Source organism: Alosa pseudoharengus, unplaced genomic scaffold, assembly GCF_046254945.1.
Source record: "Alosa pseudoharengus isolate Yale_2024_CS ecotype anadromous, Long Island Sound unplaced genomic scaffold, YU_APseudo_1.1 YU_APseudo_1.1_scf_17, whole genome shotgun sequence".
NCBI classification, from domain to species: Eukaryota; Metazoa; Chordata; class Actinopteri; order Clupeiformes; family Clupeidae; genus Alosa; species Alosa pseudoharengus.
Window position 1 is genome coordinate 10,901,817 of NW_027468640.1, and position 25,000 is coordinate 10,926,816.

At 42.2% G+C, this 25,000-nt stretch overlaps 1 protein-coding gene across 1 annotated transcript in view; it reads right to left on the reverse strand.

The window, feature by feature from the left end:
- The window catches only part of dnah2 (dynein, axonemal, heavy chain 2), a 252,822-nt gene that overhangs the window by 129,035 nt on the left and 98,787 nt on the right, over positions 1 to 25,000 (reverse strand). Inside the window, exons 27-35 of the mRNA XM_076289590.1 lie at positions 19,390 to 19,570; positions 11,256 to 11,394; positions 9,764 to 9,981; positions 8,806 to 8,907; positions 8,076 to 8,201; positions 7,453 to 7,563; positions 5,772 to 5,960; positions 5,067 to 5,170; positions 1 to 185 (exon numbers count right to left, since the gene is read on the reverse strand). The exon at positions 1 to 185 is cut by the window's left edge and continues 5 nt beyond it. Of these exons, the coding sequence (XP_076145705.1) occupies positions 1 to 185; positions 5,067 to 5,170; positions 5,772 to 5,960; positions 7,453 to 7,563; positions 8,076 to 8,201; positions 8,806 to 8,907; positions 9,764 to 9,981; positions 11,256 to 11,394; positions 19,390 to 19,570 (1,355 nt within the window). The remainder of the gene's footprint in view (positions 186 to 5,066; positions 5,171 to 5,771; positions 5,961 to 7,452; positions 7,564 to 8,075; positions 8,202 to 8,805; positions 8,908 to 9,763; positions 9,982 to 11,255; positions 11,395 to 19,389; positions 19,571 to 25,000) is intronic.

The following is a 25,000-nucleotide window of genomic DNA, read 5'->3' on the forward strand; positions in this document are numbered from 1 at the left end:
CCAGGCCAGCGTACATGCGGCCCATGGACTTGAAGTCCAAGCCCTCGGAGCAGTTGACCACGATGACGTACATGCCCAGCGCTTTGCCCAGGTCTTTCACCGTCTCAGTCTTGCCCGTGCCTGCTGGACCCTTGGGGGAGCCGCCACGATGCAGATGCAGAGCGGTGGTCAGGGTCATATAACACCTACGGGGTCAGGGAAGCTACATAAATATACACATACATACATACATACATACATACATACATACATACATACATACATACATACATACATACAGTTAAGAACAAAAGTATTCATATCCCTGGCAAATATTGCTTTAATGTTGACCAATATGTTTGTTCTGACTGAAAATGACACCGCCACATGGCCAAAGGTTGTAAGACAATGTGGTAGAAATATGGAAATATGGATGAAGTATTTTCATCTTTTTTTTTACATTTTCATGAAAAAGGGCATGTCCAAAAATATTCATACCCTTTTGATTGATTTAAACAATCAGTGGAAACATCTTTATTTGCATTCACTCCTCTCAAAATGGTTCTTATAATACCTACCAAGCCTCTCCATGTCTCCACAATGATTCTAGACCACACATTTTTAGAAGCAATCTGGGTTTTGAGGCAGGAAGGATTCTTTGCCATCACTCTCTAGCCTTGTGCTCACTTTTTTGATGGATTGAGGTCTGGACTTTGGCTGGGATACTCTAAAATGTTGTAATTGTTCTCTGTTAATCATTTCTTGCCAAATTATACTCTGACCAGGGGGGAAATGACTGGCCAGCCCTGTCATTATAGCCTTTGAGTAGGTAATGTTCTCACTTTAATCTAAATAAACGAATTGTTTGTGCAGTCGAAGCCCTAGCCTAAGCCTAACCTAACCTTACCAACCTAACCAAATGTTTAGCCTACCTTCCTTTCGTAATATAAGAAACTTTTAAAATTAAATCATGGAGGCAACAAAGACGAGGCTACAGGAGGTTGCAAAGTTATCCGGTTCCCAGTATTGACCATTCATAAGCTCAGGTTGTTGAGGGGGCTCTTTAACACAGGCTGCACTAACTGTGATTGGGAATATGCTGGCTACAAAAATGTAAAGAGTGGTATAATGGAATTGGCGTGTCTTCAATAATTAGTTTTCCTGCATTTACATGAAGCACATGATATATTGATTGAAACACATTCCACTCAGATAGCTAGGTGGCCACTAGGCTCATATTATCTTTAAATTGCAAAAATAAATGGCAAGCTAAAAACATGGCATTGCATGTTTCCATATCCAAAGCACTGAAGGCTGCTTATAACAAGTAAATATTATGCATACTATTGTTAATATCATCAATGTGGCACAAACAAACGAGGCTATGGCTTTTCCCTGACTTTCCCTTACAAAAACCCCCCACATTTCCACAATCTACTATGTAATGAATGTTAAATTGAAATTACTTAATCAACCAAAAAGTAGCCGCATACAGCAGGAAATGAATAAATGGGCACTGAAAAACAAAGTAGGGCTAACCACAACCACTCAAGAGAGCAGTAGTAGGGAAAAGCTAAAACTCAATAATTTGTATTAATCTATTTTGGCAAGTAAATATTAAACTACCACAACAAAATTCCCTGACATTCCCTGACTTGATAATGATACAATTCTCAGACTCTCCATGTCTGGTAAAGCCTTTACGGCATGATATTCCAGAAATTCCATGACCCGTGGGAACACTGCTAATATTAGCTTGAACCTGCACAAAATCACACACACACACAAACTCATATCATACTTTGGACAAAAGCTTCTGCTAAGAACTATAAACATGCAGGCTCAGGCACACACACACACACACACACACACACACACACACACACACACACACACACACACACACACACACACACACACTGTGTCTGAAAGCTGCCATGCCCTTGAGCTGGTTTTAGGATGTCATCGCCTCATCAACATAAGCCGGGATTAGATGTTTTCATTCATGCACCGGAGACTGCAATGCTACTCTACTATGGGTAAAAAAAAAACTTTTCCTTCCTTTCTCTCTCTCTTTCTCTCTCTCTCTCTCTCTCTCTCTCTCTCTCTCTCTCTCTCTCTCTCTCTCTCTCTCTCTCTCTCTATCTCTCTCTGGTGAAAACACAACACAAAAATGAACGTGCCACTGACTCCAGACTTGACTTCCCATGTGGATTCAATGTGCGATGCCCCTGTGCACGCCGCTCAGCAAGCTTAACCTGCTGCCCCCCCACCCCCCCGTCTCTCTCTCTCTCTCTCTCTCTCTCTCTCTCTCTCTCTCTCTCTCTCTCTCTCTCTCTCTCTCTCTCTCTCTCTCTCTCTCTCTCTCTCTCTCTCTCTCCCCAACTTCTCCCTTTCTCTCCCCTCTATCTCTCCTTGCCATGTGTGCTCCTCCCAACCCCATCTCTCTCACTCTATCTACCCATCACGCCTCAGTGCAAAGTGGTGAAAGATTGGCTCGCTGATAGGGCTGATGATGCCTTGACGCGCTGCAACTGCTTTCCTGATGAAGTCGATAGTGCTAATGCTAATCGGGCGTTCGCCGCCACATTGCCAGATAATGGGGCTAATATCACCTGACGCTAACTGGCGTGCGGGGTCTAGCAGCACACACACACACACACACACACACACACACACAGGTGCAGAGATATATATATAGAGAGAGAGATAGAGAGAGAGAGAGATAGAGAGAGAGAGAGAAGCTCTGCACAGCACAGTGATCACAGAAGCTAGTGCTAATTAAGTGGGTGATATACCCAGAGGGAATCTGAAATGAGGCACTCGTACACCTTACGTATACGATCACTGTCAGTGCAAGAGATTTATGCATTTGATTTCTCTCTCCCCTCAGAACTGATTTAAGGACTACCTTCCAGGGATGGGACTATATTATGCGCCATGTAGCTTTGAGGGTTGTCAGCGCCAGCTGTATATCACTCTGGCTGTACATGTCTAACAGGTTGTTCTGAGTGCAATGTAATGCTATGTTAACACATGTTGTTGTATATAATGTAATGTAATGCTATGTTAACACATGTTGTTGTATATAATGTAATGTAATGCTATGTTAACACATGTTGTTGTATATAATGTAATGTAATGCTATGTTAACACATGTTGTTGTATATAATGTAATGTAATGCTATGTTAACACATGTTGTTGTATATAATGTAATGTAATGCTATGTTAACACATGTTGTTGTATATAATGTAATGTAATGCTATGTTAACACATGTTGTTATATATAATGCAATGTAATGTTATGTTAACACATGTTGTTGTATATAATGTAATGTAATGCTATGTTAACACATGTTGTTATATATAATGCAATGTAATGCTATGTTAACACATGTTGTTGTATATAATGCAATGTAATTCTATGTTAACACATGTTGTTGTATATAATGCAATGTAATGCTATGTTAACACATGTTGTTGTATATCATGTAATGTAATGTTATGTTAACACATGTTGTTGTATATAATGTAATGTAATGCTATGTTAACACATGTTGTTGTATATAATGCAATGTAATGCTATGTTAACACATGTCTAACAGGGGTTGTAGTACTGTATGCTGTAAGAAGTATCAATCACAGTATGCACAATGACAACATCATGTCGCAGACATCCTTTTTTAAAGCAAATGGCTACCATCCAAATTAGCCCATAACAACAGGATATTACAGGCAAATTTGTCTGGCAATGTATATATTCTGAACATCAGTCAGTCCTCCAAATTCATAAAATGAATCCCCTGTGAATTTAGAAGTACAGTAACTGTGTAGAAGTGTAACTGCTACCCATCTTTCATATTTAATTCCGTGGCATGTTTCTACTTTGTTTTACACTGAAAATGGGCTGTAAATCAGATCGCAAAGTTCCCGGATGATTGCTCTGATGAATGCAATCGGCCCTTGTGAATCTGAGGTGTTGTATTGTGCTGCTGTGTATGTACAGTAGCAGAGCAGGCTTACTGAGTCCTTTGGTTATGGAGCTGGGCCCACTTCCCCGATAACGACGGAGACACGCTCTTAAGAGGGTTTTCTACGATTCATCTTACGATCGTTCGTTTGGTTTTTCCGACTGTTTCCCGAACATGCTCGTAGCGTGAACGCGCGTGCACTGCTCTTAAGATGCTCTTAAGGGGAGCTGTCCACGTTAATAGTTCTGAAATATCCTCTGATTTGACGGTGATGATGTCAGGTGACTACACGTCACACCTATAGGCCTACCATTTAAACTTCGGATCTACACATTAATTCACATCAATACGAAAATAGAAACACTTTGACATCTGCATGTAAGCATCCCAAGTAGGTTATATACCACACAGAGACATAAATAATTGTAATTATTTTAAGATTAGATTGTTGCACCATGCAATAATTTTTCGCAGTGCCACTTAAGAACACGTTTGAAGATAAGAAAGAAGTCGAGTAAGAAAGAGAGGAAATGTGCTTAGATTTTGATGCAGTAGGCTACAGACTAAACCACATGTTGCTTTCTCTGCTTTTTACCTCATAGGCCTAATAAAATATTCACTTAGCAAAGATAATGTCAAACTATTCTGGCAACGTCTCGTTTCATAACTTTATTGCATTTTTGTCCGCTTTTCATCACATTATTATGACCATTAAATGTAGGCTATTTTGCACGCTAAAATCTGATTCATCACAGGTAAACACAACAAAGAATGGGAACGTAAGTTGGATTATGTATTCTAAGTTGTAATTCCTCTGTATGTCCTGTTGGTGACCTCAGTGAGAAGTACTGTTAAGACGCTCTTAGCCGGTAACGAGTACTCTGGAGCACTCGTAGATCTAAGAGTGTTTTCACGACGCTCTTAAGCTACGATGGTTTCGGGAAACAGTCGGCAAATCTTAAGACGTTCGTAAGAGGGACTTTACGACGCTCTTAGGCTTAAGATGCTTTCGGGGAAGTGGGCCCTGTTGTATATTAGCACATAGTGTGTTGCTAAGAGCCTTTTAGTGGTCCTGTCTCTGAGGGGGCTGTCGAGTGCAGGGGGTGGGCCATACCTGTCGGTGAGGGGGGTGATGACCAAACGGCCCGAGTTGCCCAGGTACTCATAGCCATACTGGAAGTGAGTGTTGGTCTGCCTGATGATACAGTCCTCCACTTCCTGACAGCCAGACAGATGGGAAAAGAAAAGCACACAGAGAGGGGAAGAGAGAGAGAGAGAGGGAGGTAAACAAAGAGAATGAGAAAAGGGTAAAGAGAATGAGAGAAGGAGAGAGACAGACAGACAGAGAGAGAGAGAGAATGTGAGATATAATGTACAGTACATCTCAAATGCATTGGCAATACTATACAACATTATGGTCATACTATAATAAGGCTTCTTTTGAATTTCAATATGAGTGTGAGATGGAGAGAATAAGAGAGAGAAGGAAAGAGAAAGAGAGATGGTGAGTGCTCATAAAAGTGCACAGGAGAGGAGAGACTAAGGGAGGGTCAGACGTGGGGATGTGGTGACAGAGAGAGAAGGACAAGCAAAGACAAAACAAGTGAAGAGTGAAGTGAAGACATAACTATGTGGGTTATGAAACTAGGTTGGAAATTAACAACGATAAAAAAAGGAGTCGTGTTCACTCTCCACCAGCGTTTGTCCTGGATATCCTTTTCTTGTCATGCCCTGACTCTTTCATGCTTGTCCTCCACCCTTCGTCTCTTCTCTTTCCCTCTCTCTACCTCTCTTCATCCCCCTCTCCTTCCCCTTTCACCTTGTCCCAGTAGAGGCGGAGCTGGCAGAGCCAATCGAATGCGTTCACGTCGGAGCAGCCCGCCTTGGCCAGCTTGTCGATGACGTCGCGCGCGTGCACCTCAACCGTAACCAGGGCGACGATCTTGAGGCGCATGATGTTGGAGAGGTTCCCCCGGATGGCCTCGGAGTAACGATTCAGCATGGACACCTGAGGAATGGGTGGAGGGTTAGAGCCAACACACACACACACACACACACACACACACACACACACACACACACACTGACACAAATGAACAAGAAAAAACAGACACACACACACACACACACACACACACACATACACACGAACACACACACACACACACACACTGACACAAATGAACAAGAAAAAACAAACACAGACACACACACACAAACACACACACACACACACACACACACACACACACACACACACACACACTGACACAAATGAACAAGAAAAAACAAACACAGACACACACACAAACACACACACACACACACCCACACTGACACAAATGAACAAGAAAAAACAAACACAGACACAAATACAACATAAAATGCACAAACACGCATACAATAAAATCCAGAAGCATGCTCTCACAACTGTATGTATACATACACACACACACACACACACACAAATGCATACTAATAAACACACATAAACATAAACACACACACACGCACACGCACATAGAGATACAGACACAGACAAACACACACACACACACACAGGCATACACACACCGTACACACACACTCACACATCACAGCTCAATTTACATGATGATCCCTTCCCAGCTCCTGAACAATGACCTGTCATTTTTAATGCTAACTTCTGAATGAATAGGCCAAATTGCCATTGACTTCCTGTGAAGGGACTGAATTGAAATCAAATTGCGGACGGAATGCAGCCCGGGCAGATTGAGGTGTGTGTGATGATGGCATAAAATAAGGCTGAGCCACGCACACACACACACACACACACACACACACACACACACACACACACACACACAGCTCACTTAAGAATTTAATCAACCCATGTGCCAGACCCCCAGCACTCCAGCACGTCTCTGTGGCACTGCTGCGTGTTTCCGCTGAATAGAGGACTCAGAAGTGGACAGAGTGCCCCGTAGCGCCTTTATGCTAATGCTAGCGACTGAACGCACAAGTGGAACAGTGGGACTCTGACGCTTGATTGGCACCGCTGCTGCCTGTGACGGCTATTACTGCCAATGACTGCTATTATCTGAATGCAGAACCCTGGTCCATGGTCCAACTCTTTGTTCCCAACGATCACAGCTTTGGCCTGATCAGAGCCATTATGTGAAGCAAGTCTGTTAAGATGCCCTGCAAAACTCTGAGGTCAGAGTAAAACTATGATTAATATATTTGAATTACTAAGCAACTGGACTACAATTAAAAAGTTTGGGGTAATTTATTTATTTATTTATTTTTTTTTTTTTTACAAAATCAAAGTTTAAAAGATACAGTTGTTATTCTAATTAAAAATCTTCTAACCTTGACAGTCAATACTGATATTCAATTTATGTTTTTCACAACTTCTAACATGTTGTGAGATTAATAAGTACATGTTTATGCTACAGCTCCTGCGTACAGTATATCTTCTTGTATCTAGTGCGCTGCAGAAGGTGTGATGTTCTCCTTACCTGCTTCTTCTTCATTGACTTGAGGGCAGACTTGTCTCCTCTCTCTTTGCTGGTCAGAAGGGACTTGGTGACGTCTGTGGTCCACTGGATCTGGCTGGCAGTGATGACCATCTGGGGACAGGAGTAGGTCAGGTAATGGAGTGGATAAGACACAATTATTTATACATTATAACATTTAGAACTCAGGGTGTGAACTGAAATGGTCAAAGTCATGACCAAACACTCTTCAACCATCTTCCATAATACATGGACTAAAGTGAGAAAGATGTCTGTGCCTGAAGTTGTAAAATGTTTGAAGCCATTATATATAATTCAATAGTTTCAAATGTTAAACAACCTGACCTGGGCCTGAATTCCAGCAGAGAAACACTTTATGTCCTGATCATGTGAATGGATCTTTGGAGGCAAAATATGGTGATTTAAGGAGTTTCTAGTTCTGTGCTACTGGGGCCAAAGTATTTAGTAGTATTTCTTCGTCAGTGTAGGCAAACTCTGAAAGAAGATGATAGGATAATCTATGGGAATAGGAAGTGGTACATTCACACACACACACACACACACACACACACACATACACACACACACACACACACACACACACACACACACACACACACACACACCTGTCCAGGCCAGTCTTTGACCCATCTGTCCCTTTTGCCCGTATTCTTGATCAGGGCCATACGGCAGTTCTTCAGGGAGTCCTTCAGGGACCAGCGCATAGTCCGCTCCACATCACAGAGCCATGCCTTGGAATGTGACCACACATATCAACACTACCACACACACATACAGTACTAACACACGTATTAATGTATTTAAACACACATAAACAGTACCACACACACACACACACACTAACACACGTATTAATGTATTTACACACACATATCAACAGTACCACACACACATACTAACACATGCATTAATGTATTTAAACACACATATCAACACTACCACACACACATACTAACACACGTATTAATGTATTTACAAACACGTATCAACAGTACCACACATACTAACACACACATTAATGTATTTAAACACACATACTGTATCAACAGTACCACACACACATACTAACACACACATTAATGTATTTAAACACACACATATTAGCATGCACACGCTAATACGTCTTAACACATACAACCACATACACACCATGTAACAAGTAAAACAGACATAAATCACAGTTGTGTGTGCCTGTATGCATTGTGGGCAAGTGTGTGCGCGAGTGTGAGTAAGTGTGTGTGTGTGTGTGTGTGTGTGTGTGTGTGTGTGTGTGTGTGTGTGTGTGTGTGTGTGTGTGTGTGTGTGTGTTAGATAGAGAGATGAGTGTAAGGTCACCTCTACGGGTCCTTCCAGCAGCACGGGGTGGGTGAATTCGACATACTCTCCATCAGCCGAGAACATGCCCATGGCCTCTGACTTACTACTGCTGAGTCCAACCTGATGATTCACACACACACACACACACACACACACACACACACACACACACAAAGATTAACTCATACAGTAAACCAACATACAGACAAACAGAAACAGCAATACAAATATAAACACAAATGCATGAATCTGAAAACCCATTTCTGAGAATTACATTACATTACATTACATTACATTACATTGCATTACATTACATTGCATTGCATTACATTACATTACATTTGGCTGACGCATTTTTTTTTTTTTTTTGGGCTTTTTATGCCTTCAATGACAGGACAGTGAAGAAGCGAGCGGGAGAGAGAGCCGGGGCGGGACCCGGAAAGGACCACGAGGCAGGAACCGAACCCGGGTTGCCGGTGCACGGCACAGGCGCCCCAGCCAGCCACGCCACAGCTGGGGCCTGGCTGACGCATTTTTAGCCAAAGCGACTAACAACATGGTTAACAGTTTAAGTTTTAAAGCAATTCTTAACAATGTTAGGACAATTTAAAAAAAACGGTAGAGTACAGTAAGAATAAGTGCATCAGTGAGTGCTGTTTTTAACAGTTACGTGTCAGTTCAAGATGGCTGGTAAGTGCTAGGATCGGCAAGACTTGTTGTAAGTGGTGCTATGAGAGGAGATGTTCTCTAAAGAGCTGGGTCTTCAGGAGTTTTTTGAAAATGGAGAGGGATGTCCCTGCCCTTGTAGGAACTGGCAGTGTGTTCCACCAACGAGGAACAACAGATGAGAAAAGTTTGGATTGGCCTAAGCGTACCGGTAATACTTTCAACAGGTGGCTTAATATACTGGATCAATACATACGTGTGTGTGTGTGTGTGTGTGTGTGTGTGTGTGTGTGTGTGTCTATGTGTGTACCCTTCCGATTTGTAGCTTCTTGATGTTGTCGAAGCATTTCTTCAGGTGTGGCTGGACGGCCTCGGGGTTGCGCGACTGACCCAGGATCTCCAGCAGGTCGTCGTTGGACAGGAAGTAGAAGCGGGGGAAGATCTGCCGCTTGGTCTCCAGGTACATGTCCAGAGACTTCTGGATCTCCTCCAGCTTGCTGTTCATCTCCGACAGTTTCTCCGGAAGCCCTGTGGACGCCAAGAGAGGATGGGAACGGAAGGAGGCAGCACTGACCAGAGGCAGCACAGCCGGCGATTCGCTTGTCAGCACAAATATTGGGATTCGTTTAACTTTGTCGCGAAATGTCTCCCGTCGCCAACGGTCATTTTGTCTGTATTCGCTACAGGTCGCTGAATTCCGTTACCATTCCATTGTGTCTCGTTCGTCCATCACTGCGAGTCTCTTCCTGTCTGAATGCAGCTTAAAGCTTGGCCTTCAAGGAAGAATCAGTCCATCTTCCGTTTCGATACGGGTCTAAGACCTCGTTTAAATGGAAACGACCTTATTTTAACGACCTTATTAAATATCCCATTTCATCACTTTTGCAAGTTTGTAAGACCATTCATTCAAACCTATACTGCAAGGACTTTGTACACATTTGTACCTGTTTTTCATAAAATAAATCACTGTATGTCAATGTCACAATGTAACATTGCATATTTCAGGCCAAATCCTGGATAAGTAGGGACGCTGAGACATTGACACTGGGTTAAAGCTAAGTAAACACTAGTAAAGCACTGCAATATATAGACCCTTTCAAGAGAGTTCCATTATCAGCATCATAGTTGGCCCCACAAGACTTCCTTTTTAACATTCCATAATGTTATCTTAATGCAGAGGAAGTAGATTGGGAACCAAATAGAACGTTCAAGCATTGTTTTTGTTTTTATTGTTGAAAGGGTCTATAAGGAACCCCTTCAGGTGGGATTTATTTGTCCAATATAGTTTAGTCCCTTTGTGTCTGGCTTTCTTCCACCCTGTTTACAGATCGATCATCGTTGTGATAAACAACATCACATTTTCCAGGTTCCTTCCCGTTCTCTTACTATGTTCTTCTAGCCGTGGCCTACTCATCACCAATAAAAGCATAACCACGAGCCGGAGAGGGATTTGCTGGGCGAGCTCATTTTCCCTCATCTGATAGGACACTTGTTTCAACCGCTCTCGCGTTTCTCGCCTCGGCGTGGTCTCATAAGGCCCGAGTGTTTCTCTCATACTGGTTTAATCTCCTCTTATCCCTCTCCAGCCCTCATCCCTCCTTTAGGTAAGTGTTTATAAAGAAAAGAAAGAAAGAGAGAAAGACAAGTCATTTCTCCACACCAGGAAGGTATAATTGAGAGCAGAGAGAGAAGGAAAGAATGCTCTATTATTTTTCCTTTTTTTCCCCTTTTTTTCTTTGTTTAATTTTTCAGGGCTCTCTGCAGACTTAATCCGGCGTGCGCGTGGCCAGGGGAACACATACCTGGGTGGTGAGTGCCTCTCAGGGCGTTGTTGTCCTTGTGCAGCCGGTCCATGATGGTCTTCCAGCTGGAGTTGATGTCGTTGAACTCGGTGGACTCCTTGGGGAGTTGCTTGCGGATGTCCTCTCCAAGGAAAATGTTCTAGACGAAGAAGGGCGTGGGGGTGCAGAGACAAAGACACAAAGACAGAGCCAACTTAAGTTTCCAAACCCACAACAGGTGTGGATATTATGTTTATGCCAGTGTGCATGGCAGTGTGCTTGTGCGTGTGTGTGTCTGGGTGTTTGTGTGTGTGTGTGTCTGTGTGTGTGTGTGTGTGTGTGTGTGGGTGGGCGGTTGTGTGTGCATGTGTGTGTATTTCGACAGTCTTTTGTGTTAGCATGCTTATTGTATGTTTATATATGTAAATGGAAATGTGCTCAATTATGTGGACATCTGTGTGCGTGAATATGTGAATATAGATCGATCCATGTGTGTGTGAGCATGTCTGCAAACATAGGGTGTGTGTGTGTGTGTATGTGTGTGTGTGTGTGTGTGTGTGTGTGTGTGTGTGTGTGTGTGTGTGTGTACGTATGTCTGGATGTATAGTTATCTACACACTGTATACTGGGTCAATACAGAAATGTGTGTGTGTGTGTGTGTGTGTGTGTGTGTGTGTGTGTGTGTGTGTGTGTGTGTGTGTGTGTGTGTGTGTGTGTGTAATTTATGCGCGTGTTTGTTTGTGTGTGTGTGTATGTAATTTATGCGCTGCGTGTGTGTGTGTGTGTGTGTGTGTGTGTGTGTGTGTGTGTGGTTGTGAGTGAGTGAGTGAGCATATGTGTGTATAAAGCCTCATCTTAGATCAGAGGCTCTGTGAGAAGCTCCAGACTGCCCTGGTTGTTTACTCTCCTCATCAGAAACCGAGGGCAACAGATGTGTTTGCGTGCTCGACTGCGAGTGTTTGCGCGCTCACTTCCAAAACATTTGTTTACGTTTTCCCCCACAAACACACCTGCGCACGAGTAGTGCTCTGCCGGCAGCTCGGGCCTGCCTTTGCCCACTCAGGCTGTGACCCTGAAGAGCAACGGGCTGCACTGCTCTGCGAAGGTTAGCACCTCGGGGACCAGGAAACTACTCATCAAACAACAAAGCAGGCCAAGGCGCCGCGCAATCAACCACAGGTGAGCTGAACAAAACATTAATCACAGGAGAATGCACCGCATGTCGGCTCTGAGCACACCACACCATTGATAAGAGTGTAGTGTTTGGCATATTTTTTTTCTCTGTCGTTTTTTTTTTTTTCTTTCTGTCACTTTCAAAGCATTGCCGTTGTTTGGTTGTCTGTTTAAAAAGGATCAAAAATCAATAAAAAGTAATTAACGAAACAAAAAAAACGGTTTCAGGTCCCCAACAACCATCATTAAGGACGAACTCGGAGGACAAGTAAACCCAGAGCCGTATAGCAAGACATTGAAAGAAAGACGCAAGGTGCTTGAAAATTGTTAACTTTTGGCAGAGAAAAGCAGACTGAATTCCCCCTGTGCGATACAGGAGACATCTCATTTTTTTGTGATGTGTCAGTTCAAAGCTAAAAAAAATTAAAATGCCAATAAAGGCCTAGGTATTAGGCTAGACATTTGGATACGAAGCATGCATTATGAAGCTACGAAGTTATGCCACAAATGTTATCTTCATGCTCAAGAGGAAAAACTGAAATCATGTAGGCTAAATAATATAGGGTAGTAACGTTAACAAAGTGTTATCATATTCCTCAGCATATAATTTTAATAAGAGACTTATCGATATGATCCGTGATAACGGAGGTTAACGTTAGCCTACATTTCACACAAATAACAAGATGCAGGGTAGTCTAAAGTTAAAGTTGACACTCCATTTGAGTTGTCTGTTTTAAGAAAGTAGACATGGGCTTGCAAATAACGTTATTGCATAGGCCTACTATAAGGTAGCCTAGCTTAGCTAATCCGTTATGTATAGGCTTTCCTGTCAGTTAACAACCAGCACAATGCATTTTGTGCATTGTATTTCAATGTTCAATGTGTGGCCTGCGGCATAGGCTACTTTATCAGAGTAATTATCCCCTGACCTCAGGGGGAAATGATTGCCTACCCCTGTCATTATGTAGCCTTTGAGTAGGCAATGTTCTCACTTTAATCTAAATCTAAACTAATTGTTTGTGTTTGAAGCCCTAACATAAGCCTAACCTAACTTTACAGTGACTGCCCAAATGTTTAGCCTACATTCCGTAAAACATATGTTTATTTTTCATTGGTAAACCTGCTACACCTCTAGATGAAAACAATCAGGACTTGGCTACACCGAATATTTAGGCAATATGCTTTTATTCTTCATCTTACATCAAGTTCAGCCAGCTTGCTTTCTGGGTGAATCTCACGAAGCCTGTCAAACTGACATCAAAATATTATCTACCTCATTTGATTGATTTTTTTATTTAAGTGACTGAATAGAATGTGAACTTTTATTTTCTGATAAAAGTATTATAGTAAAACAATTTAATCAGGGCTCTACACTAACATTTTTTTCCAGGAGCACTTGTGCCCCCAAGTTAAAAAATTTAGGAGCACAGACAAAAATTTGGGAGCACAGTCAGTTCTGTACTTAACTTACACATAATCTAACATTACACTGCAGCTAACAGTTAAACATGCCAGTGCACCAATTGCGAATATTAAGAATGACTGACAACATTTAGGCTACAGGAAACAGGATTTTAAAGATCAGTGCCTACTTTATTTTCAGTCTGTTTTATTTTCCTACATTTTGTTAATGTAAAATAATATAATACATTGCCATATTTGCATTTAGCCTGTATATCAAGTATCCTGCCAAATGTAGGCTAATTTATTTATTTGTGAATCCACCTGTAGCTAATCCAAATATGCCCATGGTGACCTATCTGACTGCATACTGCCTAATACTACTACTAAAACAGTCAATTTTCTCTTCCACAAAACATAGTCTAATCAAGGATATATATATATTTTTATACTTTTATTTTTTTATTTGAAATATCTGCATTGATGGGGGCAGTAGCCAAACGTTAGGCCTACACTCGTTTTGCACTTAAGCTTGTATTCGGTGTAAACAAACAAGCATGCGTGGAAGCCTGGAGTTGTCAGTAGCGTTCTACCTTTGAATAAAATGGGAGTATTACGGGAAGCTACTTTTATGCCTGTTCGCTACAGCTATATTTTGCATATTGCAGCCAATACGTCAACTGGGCTAAAAAGCATGTTAGGTTACCTTTCCTTCTCTCACTGCATTCTCAGAATCTTATCCTGTTCCTCCTATATCCGATTAATTCGGTGGATAGAAGGCGGAAGAACTAATTTCTTCAATCTTTTCATCTTGGCTGGCTAGTCTAACTTTCCGCTTTCTCTGCGCGCTCATGGATTTCATAGAAGCGACTACTACTATCGAGTCCCAACGCGAAACTGCTAACGTTGATGGGAGGTTTAGTTTTATGCTGCATTCGCGACGTGATTCTATGGTTTGCACCAGTACCGTTTCTCGATGTTGCGGTGTATTTTGTAGACAAACATTGACATGGTTAGAAGTCATTCGCACCAGTGCGCCTAAATATTTTTTTGCACTCGCACGTCATCATTTTTACTCGCATATGCGAGTGAAATGGGCGCACTGTAGAGCCCTGTTAATATAACTTTATTTCAATGTTATGGTAGCAAGATCCAGAATAATTCTCATTACCGATATGGTAAATGACAAACGGAGACCATTAGTAAGAAAACTATTTTTTTTTCTTTTTTTTTCATTTACACAAATAAGTACATTAAATGAACAGTACTGCACATCAAAATGTGTATTTTATATATTTTAAATTCCATTTTAAATGAAGTAACTCTCATTACCGAAATACAATGTGTATTGTAGAGTTCAATTTTTCAAATAATCTCTTTGTTATAGATATATTTTGAACAAAACCCACTCGTGGGGCACAGTTAAGGAACATATTATAACAAAATGAAGACATTTTTGTCTCTGAGAAATAACATCTTTACAATATCTATGCATTTTTATGCATTACGGTAATGAAAAGTCTGTTACGGAGGATGAGAATGTATGTTACGGTAATGAGAATGATTTATTTTACCAAATGAATTTCAGATACACACAGGAGAGGTGTTAAATTGCTAGTGTCACAGGAAGGGGATTTACCAGAGTGGCCAGTCAACAACCAAGCACTTTTACCATCCAAAAAATCACCAACAAAGCAACCTTTGTGGGCAAAAAACTTCACCAAAAGAGTAGCTTTCGAGAGCATTTCACTGGGCTTACAAGCAGATACCTTCCTTCGTCTGTGTTTTGTTGAATTAGAACCCATGACAACTCCAGAATGCTCAACAGTGGTGTCTGGCTTCCCAGATCCACCCTCCTCCTGATTGGTTCTCTACCAACAAATACCAACAAAATCTCTTCCTGTTCCTGTTCATTGCTGTGGCTGTTTATGATCTAATCAGTAACATAACCAGACAAACCTCAAGCCCTAGAGTGGGCACCAACAACTACCACTCTGGAAACACAGCAGCAAGATCAATTCATCTCAGAGTCAATTCAGGTTGCTATGAGGGCCTCAGTCATGGCCACTGACTTCCTTTTTCAGCTCCTTTCAGTGACCATATTTGAATACTAAAATCTAACAGAACTGTTAAAGTTAGTGTCGACTTACAAAGCCTCAAACGCCTATCTTCACTGTGTGTGCTTGTCAGCCACCTTCTCTTACCTCTGATACCAGTTCTGCATACTTTAACTTTCAAAGGCTTTCTCCATCACATCATCAAAAGAGAATAGTTAGCGCAATAAAGTAGACAATGTGCTTACTCTCCGAAAACAAATGTCATGTCTGGTCTCAAAGCAGTCACATCCCTGAGCCATATGTCTCTCCAATTGCAGTGGCATCCATGGCCCTAGCTCTCTCAGTTGATCTTCTTCTTCACATCATGCCAGTTCATCCATTTTCCTTGTTTTGCTTGAGGCATTGCTGTTGAACGTCTAGTTTGCTCCTCTTGTTCTCAAAACAAGCTGGTTACCATCTGTCTCTTCTCCTGTGCTGTAGACTTACAGTACCCCACACTTTCCAACTGGTACCAAGACCAAACTCTTTTCTTCTTCTCTGCTCCTGCCCAACAACATTGTACCACCTCCCTAAATTCGTCATGTTTTTCACAATAGACGGAATCACCTCGCCATCAATATACAACTTTTCTTCCACTAGTTTCCCTCTCCTAATAGATACACCTGTACATTTGCTAGGTTATATCCTTGTTATCCATTTTATCATTCAACTTGGCCTACGGGTACATGGAGCCGACAGATACATGGCCATAGGTACATTGGTCATGTCACAGACATAGGCTCAGATGGGAGGTATCTGAGTGCCCACATAGCCTCAGTAGGGCCACATAGGCTCAGATGGGAGGTATCTGAGTGCTATCCTGCACCTTTTACTGTACCTCCAAAAACCAATTTGACAACCCATTATGGTGCCCTCATAATTACCTCCATTGCCATGGTGAAAACCAATGGTAGTTAAAAGAAATAAAAAGAAAACATGACATTACTGATTGACAAGAGATAGAAAAAATCATCATCTTGGGAGGACAAAGTTGGCAAATAACACAAAATGCTAGCAAGCTATGTAACCTTAACCTTTACAAAATATTAAAGTCTTATATTGTCTTTATCATCATAAAATATAATTTCAAATATTTGTAAAAGCATTGAGTATCGCAGCATATCGGTAATGATAATCAACAGTGTAAAAGAATAAAGATTCTATGACATTTACACAAATATCATGATGTGAGAGAAGAGAGAACAACTGAACTTGATTCCATTTTAAACCTTTTGTCCCAAGTGATGCATCATGGGTCTGCTTGTTAATTTAATGGAACAGTGTACTTTTTATAGGCAGGCAAGTCACATTACGGTAATGAGGATTACATTAATACACAGGATTAGATGTTAAAATCCCTTGTGCCAAAATCCAAGGTAAAAACACATTCAGAAGCCCCTGCTCAAGTTTAACTTTAAAAAGCACACTACCCACAAATCCGCCAACAAATGGTCACAAGCACAATGCAAATGGCCTATCCAACAGCAGTAGCCTATATAGTATGCGGCATGTCATTGGGGTTATCAAGTGGGCACCCTCATTCACCGATGTTTCGTTAAATTAGGCCCACGACACCTCATGAAGGCTTAACAGTGAAACCAGCGTCCTGGAGACACTCCCCTCCATGCTACCACCATATTACCACATTGAAATATCCAATACTCAAAATACTCTTAACCAGCCCAGGCATGGTCTAAGTTGGCTAGGTCGGTCCGTCCCGTTGATGTGGACTGAACCATAAACCATAAAGAACCTTAGCCAAGTACCATCACCCTAGGCACAGCCCATCACAAACACAAAACAAATTAGCCAGTTAGCTTAGCCCATTATCTTAGGCCCCATCCCAAACACAAAACAAATTAGCCAGCAGTTAGCAGTTAGCTTACGCCCCATGCTGCCCCATATTACCACAACAAGCATCCAAATACCCTTAACCAACCTAGGCATGGTTTAAGTTGGCTAGGTCGGTCCGTCCCGTTGATGTGGACTGAACCATAAACCATAAAGAACCTTAGCCAAGTACCATCAACCTAGGCACAGTCCATCACAAACACAAAACAAATGAGCCAGTTAGCTTACCTTAGCTTGCGCCCCAGGAAGGGTAACTTCTCCTTACCCACCACCAAAACAAATGAGCCAGTTAGCTTACCTTAGCTTGCGCCCCAGGAAGGGTAACTTCTCCTTACCCACGACCAAAACAAATGAGCCAGTTAGCTTACCTTAGCTTGCGCCCCAGGAAGGGTAACTTCTCCTTACCCACAACCATTCGCTTGCCCGTTCTGCTGCTAAGGACATGTTACTAACCACCTGCCTTAGACTTCGACCACAAATGCCCAGTTCAAACAGCAAGCCAATAGCAGATCTGGCCACAAACCCAATTTAGTGTGGACACAATATTTTTACAATAAATGTAACCTTTCCTTTTGCAAAATATCATAAATATAAATATTTACCATAAATATAGACATTTTTACACAACTTTGCAAAATCTTCAATTTATGTAAAAAGGATTTTTCATGAAATTAAAACAAACAATAGAATAATGGATCCGGACACATTTCGGTAATGAGAATTCATGGTTAAATTGCTATGAAATAGTGTTATAATGATAGTAAAAAACATCTGTCTCTATAGTATTCTTTACTGTCTTTGTAGAAAACATCATAGTTACTATAATAAAATATTGTTTTCGGAAAATAGAACCTGGACATGTTAACCACAGCTTCATGAGAATCACCCTTCTATGCTCTGTCCTCCGAGTTTGTTCTTGATTACGGTTGTTAGGGACCTGAAACCGGACTATTTTCCAAATCCTGGATTCGATTCGACTGAATTTGGTTGATGTGTTTTTTAAGTGGCTGTAGCTTAAAGTTTAAGGAGATCATGTTGACGTGCTGCTTTTTTTCCCTCTTGCCATGCATGCTGGATAGGACATTGATAGTGTGGCTGCATCATCGATTGTACCTTTGATTTCCAAGGTTGAGATTGTAATGTAATTTCGATCAATTTTTGACATAAAACCGAGATTGTGACTAGTAGGCTACGGAATGTGCTTCATCTTTGAAAACTGGCAGGATGTACACCCACTGTCAAACAGCATATGTACAGTTACATATAAGGTACAGTAAGGCAAGGTTCTCTTCTCTGCCAGTGCTAATCTGTGTGTCTGTGAGCGTGTGTGTGCACGTGTGCATGTGTGTGTGTGTGTGTGTGTTTACATTTTGAGTGAGTGAGTGAGTGAGTGAGTGAGTGAGTGAATGAATGAATGAATGAATGAATGAATGAATGAATGAATGAATGAATGAGTGAGTGAGTGAGTGAGTGAGTGTGTGTGTGTGTGTGTGCATTTTTGAGTGAGTGAGTGAGTGAGTGAGTCAGTGAGTGTGTGTGTGTGTGCATTTTTGAGTGAGTGAGTGTGTGAGTGAGTGTGTTTGCATTTTTGAGTGAGTGAGTGACTAAGTAAGTGTGTATGAGAGTGTGAGTACCTCCAGGTACATCCATTGTCTCTGCACAGTGAGGACCATCTCGATGACCTCAAGCACTAGGGACAGGCTGCGCTCCCAGTAGTCAACCTCCTTCTCAAAGGCGCGCACGAAACGAGACGCCTTCATGGTGGAAAGGGTTACCTGGTTATCCTCCAGAGCCTGAAACACCTCCTCTGTGCTCCTGAGACACACACACACACCAATACGCACACACCACACACACACACACACACACACACACACACACACACACACACACACACACACACACACAATTTCAATCAGGGTAAGGGCATTTTTATTTTATTTCACTTTTATTTTTATTTGCATTTTACACAACTTACCAACTTCTCCAATTTGGGGTTGTACATTCCAGAATGCTTAGAAAATGCTGGAAACATATGCTTTGTACTAACAAATGCCATTTATTTTACAATTTTCCCTCAATTGTCTAGGTGCTGCTAAGTTTAATCACTGATAATAACATACAACTATCCAACAAAGTGATATATTTTGAAGTACACAGACGTGCCTAATATCAAGTGCTTACCAAACTGTTGAAACATCCCACATGCAATAGACAAATTCATCCCACTTTAAGCCAACTGCCTTTTGTTCTTTTCTTTAGTTTTTTTTTACCATGGGAAAATACAAGTCATTGCAGTCCACAAGTCTGAGAAAACACCCAATTTAATTCAAAATCACACAGGCGAGCAGGCATTGCTGTAATCTTCAATGTCTCAGTGAATGAACAAAATAACAGGAATCACCAATGCCAGGTAGTCTATTTCTGATATTATGCATCTATAACACAATCACACATTCTTCTAGCAAGAAATTGCACTTTTTAAGTCAAGACAGAGAGAGAAGAAGAATACAATAATGGTGAAAAGTGGTGTGGATAAATGGTTGAAAATATCCCCCTGCCGATCCAAAGAGCTACACCTTCCTCTCGCTTCTTCACACCATGAGGTGCTGTACTAAGCGTCACACCCTACCGCCCTCAGAAAATAACGCCATGGGCCAGATGTACGGAATAATTTGCGGCTGTTTGAGACACTAATTCTTTGCTATTAGCGCCTTAAAACAAGACATGATATGTGTGAACTGACCGCACATGAATGAAAACACATTTGGCCTCCCACAGGAGTGCTGCATGGGAAACTGTACTTTCCTCACGCATGCATACAGTATGCATTCATGGGCAGGTCGAGGGAAAAGTGAGCGATGTGCGCAAAGACATGGGAGGAGAAACCTACAGACGAGGTATGTCTTTTTTGGAAAGCTGGTATAATCCAGGCTGCGGTTCCATGTGTGAATAGGAGAAACTTACAGGAACAATGGAATCAGTACTAAAAGCACCAGTTTTGTCAAAAGCAACTTTTCGTTTTGTGTGCATTTTAAATGTGTTACTTTTGCTTTTTCACGTCATCCAGTTCCCTGTAGTTATCGTCTGCTTGACTTTTGACAACGTAAAAAGGGAAGGCACGGCATGCAGTTTCGGCAGACTGGCAATGCAGCAGAGGTGGGTCAGTGTTTGGCAAGTAAGTCCTGTAACATTGTATCCAGGAATAAAAGTTAAACACACACACACACACACACACACACACACACACACACACACACACACACACACACACACACAAAGAGAAACATACACTGCAGGGAATGCAGTGTCAATCTTAGTACAGTACATCTGCCTCCATGTCCCTAACCTGACCACAAACACTGGTGCGTGCACACACACATACACAAACACACCCAAACAGACACACACACAAATACACAAATACACACACACACACAGACATACACACATACACACAAATGGACAATAGGAAGGGCTGTTATGGGGGAATATGGAGCTCAAGCCCCTCCTGTCCCATCACGCTATAGCGTGCTCTGTTATCATGGCAGCCTGCTCCGTTTCCCAGTGCCGCAACTGTCGCCATGCCAACGGCAGAGGCAGACTTTTCTGCAGAGACGAGGCGCGGCTGATGACACCTGACGCATGCCCAGGCACGCACATACGCACACACACACACACACAAACAGGTACACACACACACACACACACACACACACACACACACACACACACACACACACACACACACACACACACACACACATATATATATATATATATATATATATATATATATATACACACATATCACACCAAATGAGGCCTCAGCAGCAGGTGTGAAGAGAGACAGGCGACCTGTCTTTCATCACCCTTTCCCTCTTCCCCTGCGCACAGTTGTGCCATCCCTGGTCCTGCTCTAATTGGAGTCCCTGTGTGATGCTGAGATCACACACACACACACACACACACACACACACATAAACATAGATGAAACCACTATCATGGACACACACATTCACACGCCAGCACACAAATACCGCTGTGATCTGCACACTCGCCACCAGGACACCAATGTCAATTTGGGCTCTCAAGGACGAGGACTGAGGGGGGGGGGCACAGAGAGAGAGAGAGAGAGAGAGAGAGAGATGGATAGAGTATGAGAGGAGGAGATGAAAAGGGAGAGACAGAAAGAGATAGAGTTCCCACCCCCTCCCACTCAGGTAAAAAGAGCAATAGGGAGCAGTCTGGAGGAAAAAACATTACGCTTTCAAATGATCTGCAGCCTCAAAGGCACACAGGGACAAGATGCCCACCCATACCCACCTTCAACTGCCAGGCTAGGAGTGGGGGGAGACAGGGAGGAAGGGAGGGAGGGAGAGGGGGAGAGCAAAGGGGTTGTCATGGTAGTGCTGTGAGCAGTGAACTGCAGGGGAGTGAAGCCCTTTAGCTTGAGATGGAGGGAAGTAGAAAGGTACAGGGAGAGAGGGAGAGTGCGAGCGAAAGAGAGAAAGAGAGGAAGAGAGGGAGAGAAAGATCCGTGGGCCACTTGACCTCTGTGGCGGCTGAATGTAAAAAGAGGCTGGCCTCGCCTGCAGCTAGCCCACACCCTGCGGCAGCCAGCAGCTCTCACTCTCAGGAGAACAGCCTCTCATCATACACATACTACACACACACACATACACACACACAGATACATACACGCTACACACACACACACGACACGTACACACTAGGGGTCGACCAATTATCGGCGGGGCTGATTATTAGGGCCGATATTTAGCATTTTATCGGTATCGGCCATTTTTTCCACCAATAAGCCGATATTGAAATGGATACAGAATGAAACGCACTACTTTGTCTGTAAAGCGTCTCTCTATCCCTGCATTTGCTACTCTGTGGTCAAGAACATTGTCCCGCCCATTACACCGTCTGATTTGTTAGTTAGCACGAATGCAGCCAATCAGGATAGAAGACTGAACATAGAGAAAGTTTCTCACTGAGGCAGACCGTAGACTGGACTTCAGCTGTACGGAGCTATTTTTCGAAGGTAAGGAAGAGCCTACCTTACATTGCTGAAGTTGCAATGAATCACAATAATCTACACTGAAGTTACAAAAACACCACTTTGTAAGCTATTGTTTCTTTGATCAATAAGTAAAGCACCCACTTCCTTTATTTAGCGAATTCCCGATTGATGCACGTTACTGATGCTGTTTACTAGTTAGACTACAACATCGGGTGCTGCGCGTCGGGAGTTCTCTGCCTCCGCCTCGTCTGTTAATTGTGAATAACGGGACACCTCAGCGGACATAGTACATAGTAGACAAGTCCTAAATTATGCGATAGCGAACGTCAAAAAGTCTAATTGCTCCTTATGAAATGGACTGTCATAGCCGTAATTTAATCCGACCTGAACTAAATTGCGTCCTCAGCTGGCTATAAACGTGCCTTATAGGCTCTCTAAAGTGCAGCTTATAGCCTACATATGGACACAAATTGCATGCTTAAATAGCCTAACAACTATTTTAAAACTGTTTTGTTAAACTATTCAACTGTAACACTTGCCATCACGCATGCACCTCTCCCTCTCCCTCTCTCGTGCACTCACACACATGATGGCAAAGCATCCTCTTTGTGACAGGTCCCTTAACAAGCACATAGCCCATTGTGCAGGCCTACTCTATGAAAATAATTGCTATCACTCAGCTCTTGGATTAACATGATACACAGGATTTACACTTGCAAGTGATGCAAGTTGATGGACAATTGTGTCAATCAAAAGAAGAAAGAAAAGTTTGCATAATTAAATGCTTTTGAATGAAATTTTTGCAGCATATCGCCTTTACTATCTACCCCCCTTTTTGACAACTGACATATCGGTTTTACATATCGGTTATAGGCCTCCTGTTTTGGTAATAATTGATATCGGTATCGGCCCCTCAAAAAACCATATCGGTCGATCCCTAGTACACACACACACACACACACACGTACTAAACACACACACACACACTACACACACTCACACATACACTACACACACACACACACACACACACACAAACAAACAGTGACAAGTGTGTACATACAAACAAACTGAAACATATGCACACCCAAGAAAGCTTGTTTACACCTCGATACTCAAAAAACTGGTAGGTCAACTTTGATTCCCTCACTCACTCTTGGCACACCTACATTCTAGCATTACGCCCACACACACACTGTCTGTCGATCAGCTTCCCTAAGCACAGAGGACTAGGAGAAACACACCACAGACACACAGCTAAAAACAGACACCGTCTGTGGCCCGCAGTAGATATGTACCCTGGAGATCCAGAGTTCTCGCGAGAGCACAATGGAATGGTCTCTGCGAGACACTCTGGCAAGGAGCAATGATGCACGTTACTTTTACCCCAAAATTCCGGGGAACCAGCTAAACTGATGAAGACAGCGCTGCAACGTTGGAGGACAGTACACACTGGCCGTAGTGTTATCCGATTGCGTCAAAGTCGGAAATCATTCAGAGTAAACATGGTCTAGTGTTATCCAATTGTGTGCAGTGCAATTTTTAAATGCATGCTTGTTGCCGACCCTCAAGTTGGGCCATTACATTGTTCTTGGCCAGACCCTTAATCTTTATAGATTATCAGGGTCTGGATTTTCCAGGCTAGTAGATATGCAGGAGTCACGGAAATGTCTGGACTTAAAATACAGACACAGAAAACACACACACACACACACACACACACAGAAACACAAACGCAAATATACAGTGTAAAGGCCCTTTGCATTTCCAGAACACCTAAAGGAATCCTTTACACTCTGTTAACTGCCCAAAGACAACTTAATCACCACATGCCTTCATTACACTCACTCTACTACACTTCCACACACTACACCTACAATCCCTCACTTTCTCCTTTCTCTCTCTCTCTTTCTCTCTCTCTCTCTCTCTTTCTGGGAAACACATGTGGACTGCACACACCACACTTCTCCATGTATCTCTCTCATCCCATATTGATCCTAGCAGGTTGTTGTTGTTGTTGTTGTTGTTTTCTTCCCATGTCATCGATCAATTCTTGTCAAGTCGGAACATGTTACAGTACAGTATGTGTTTTTTCGGATTTCATTGTGTTGAGTCTTTGCTGCCACTAAGAGTTTTTTTTTTTTTCCTTTTTTTTTCCCTTCAATTATTGTTGTCTGATTTACAGGGTATGTCTGTGCTGTGTTTGTTCATCTACT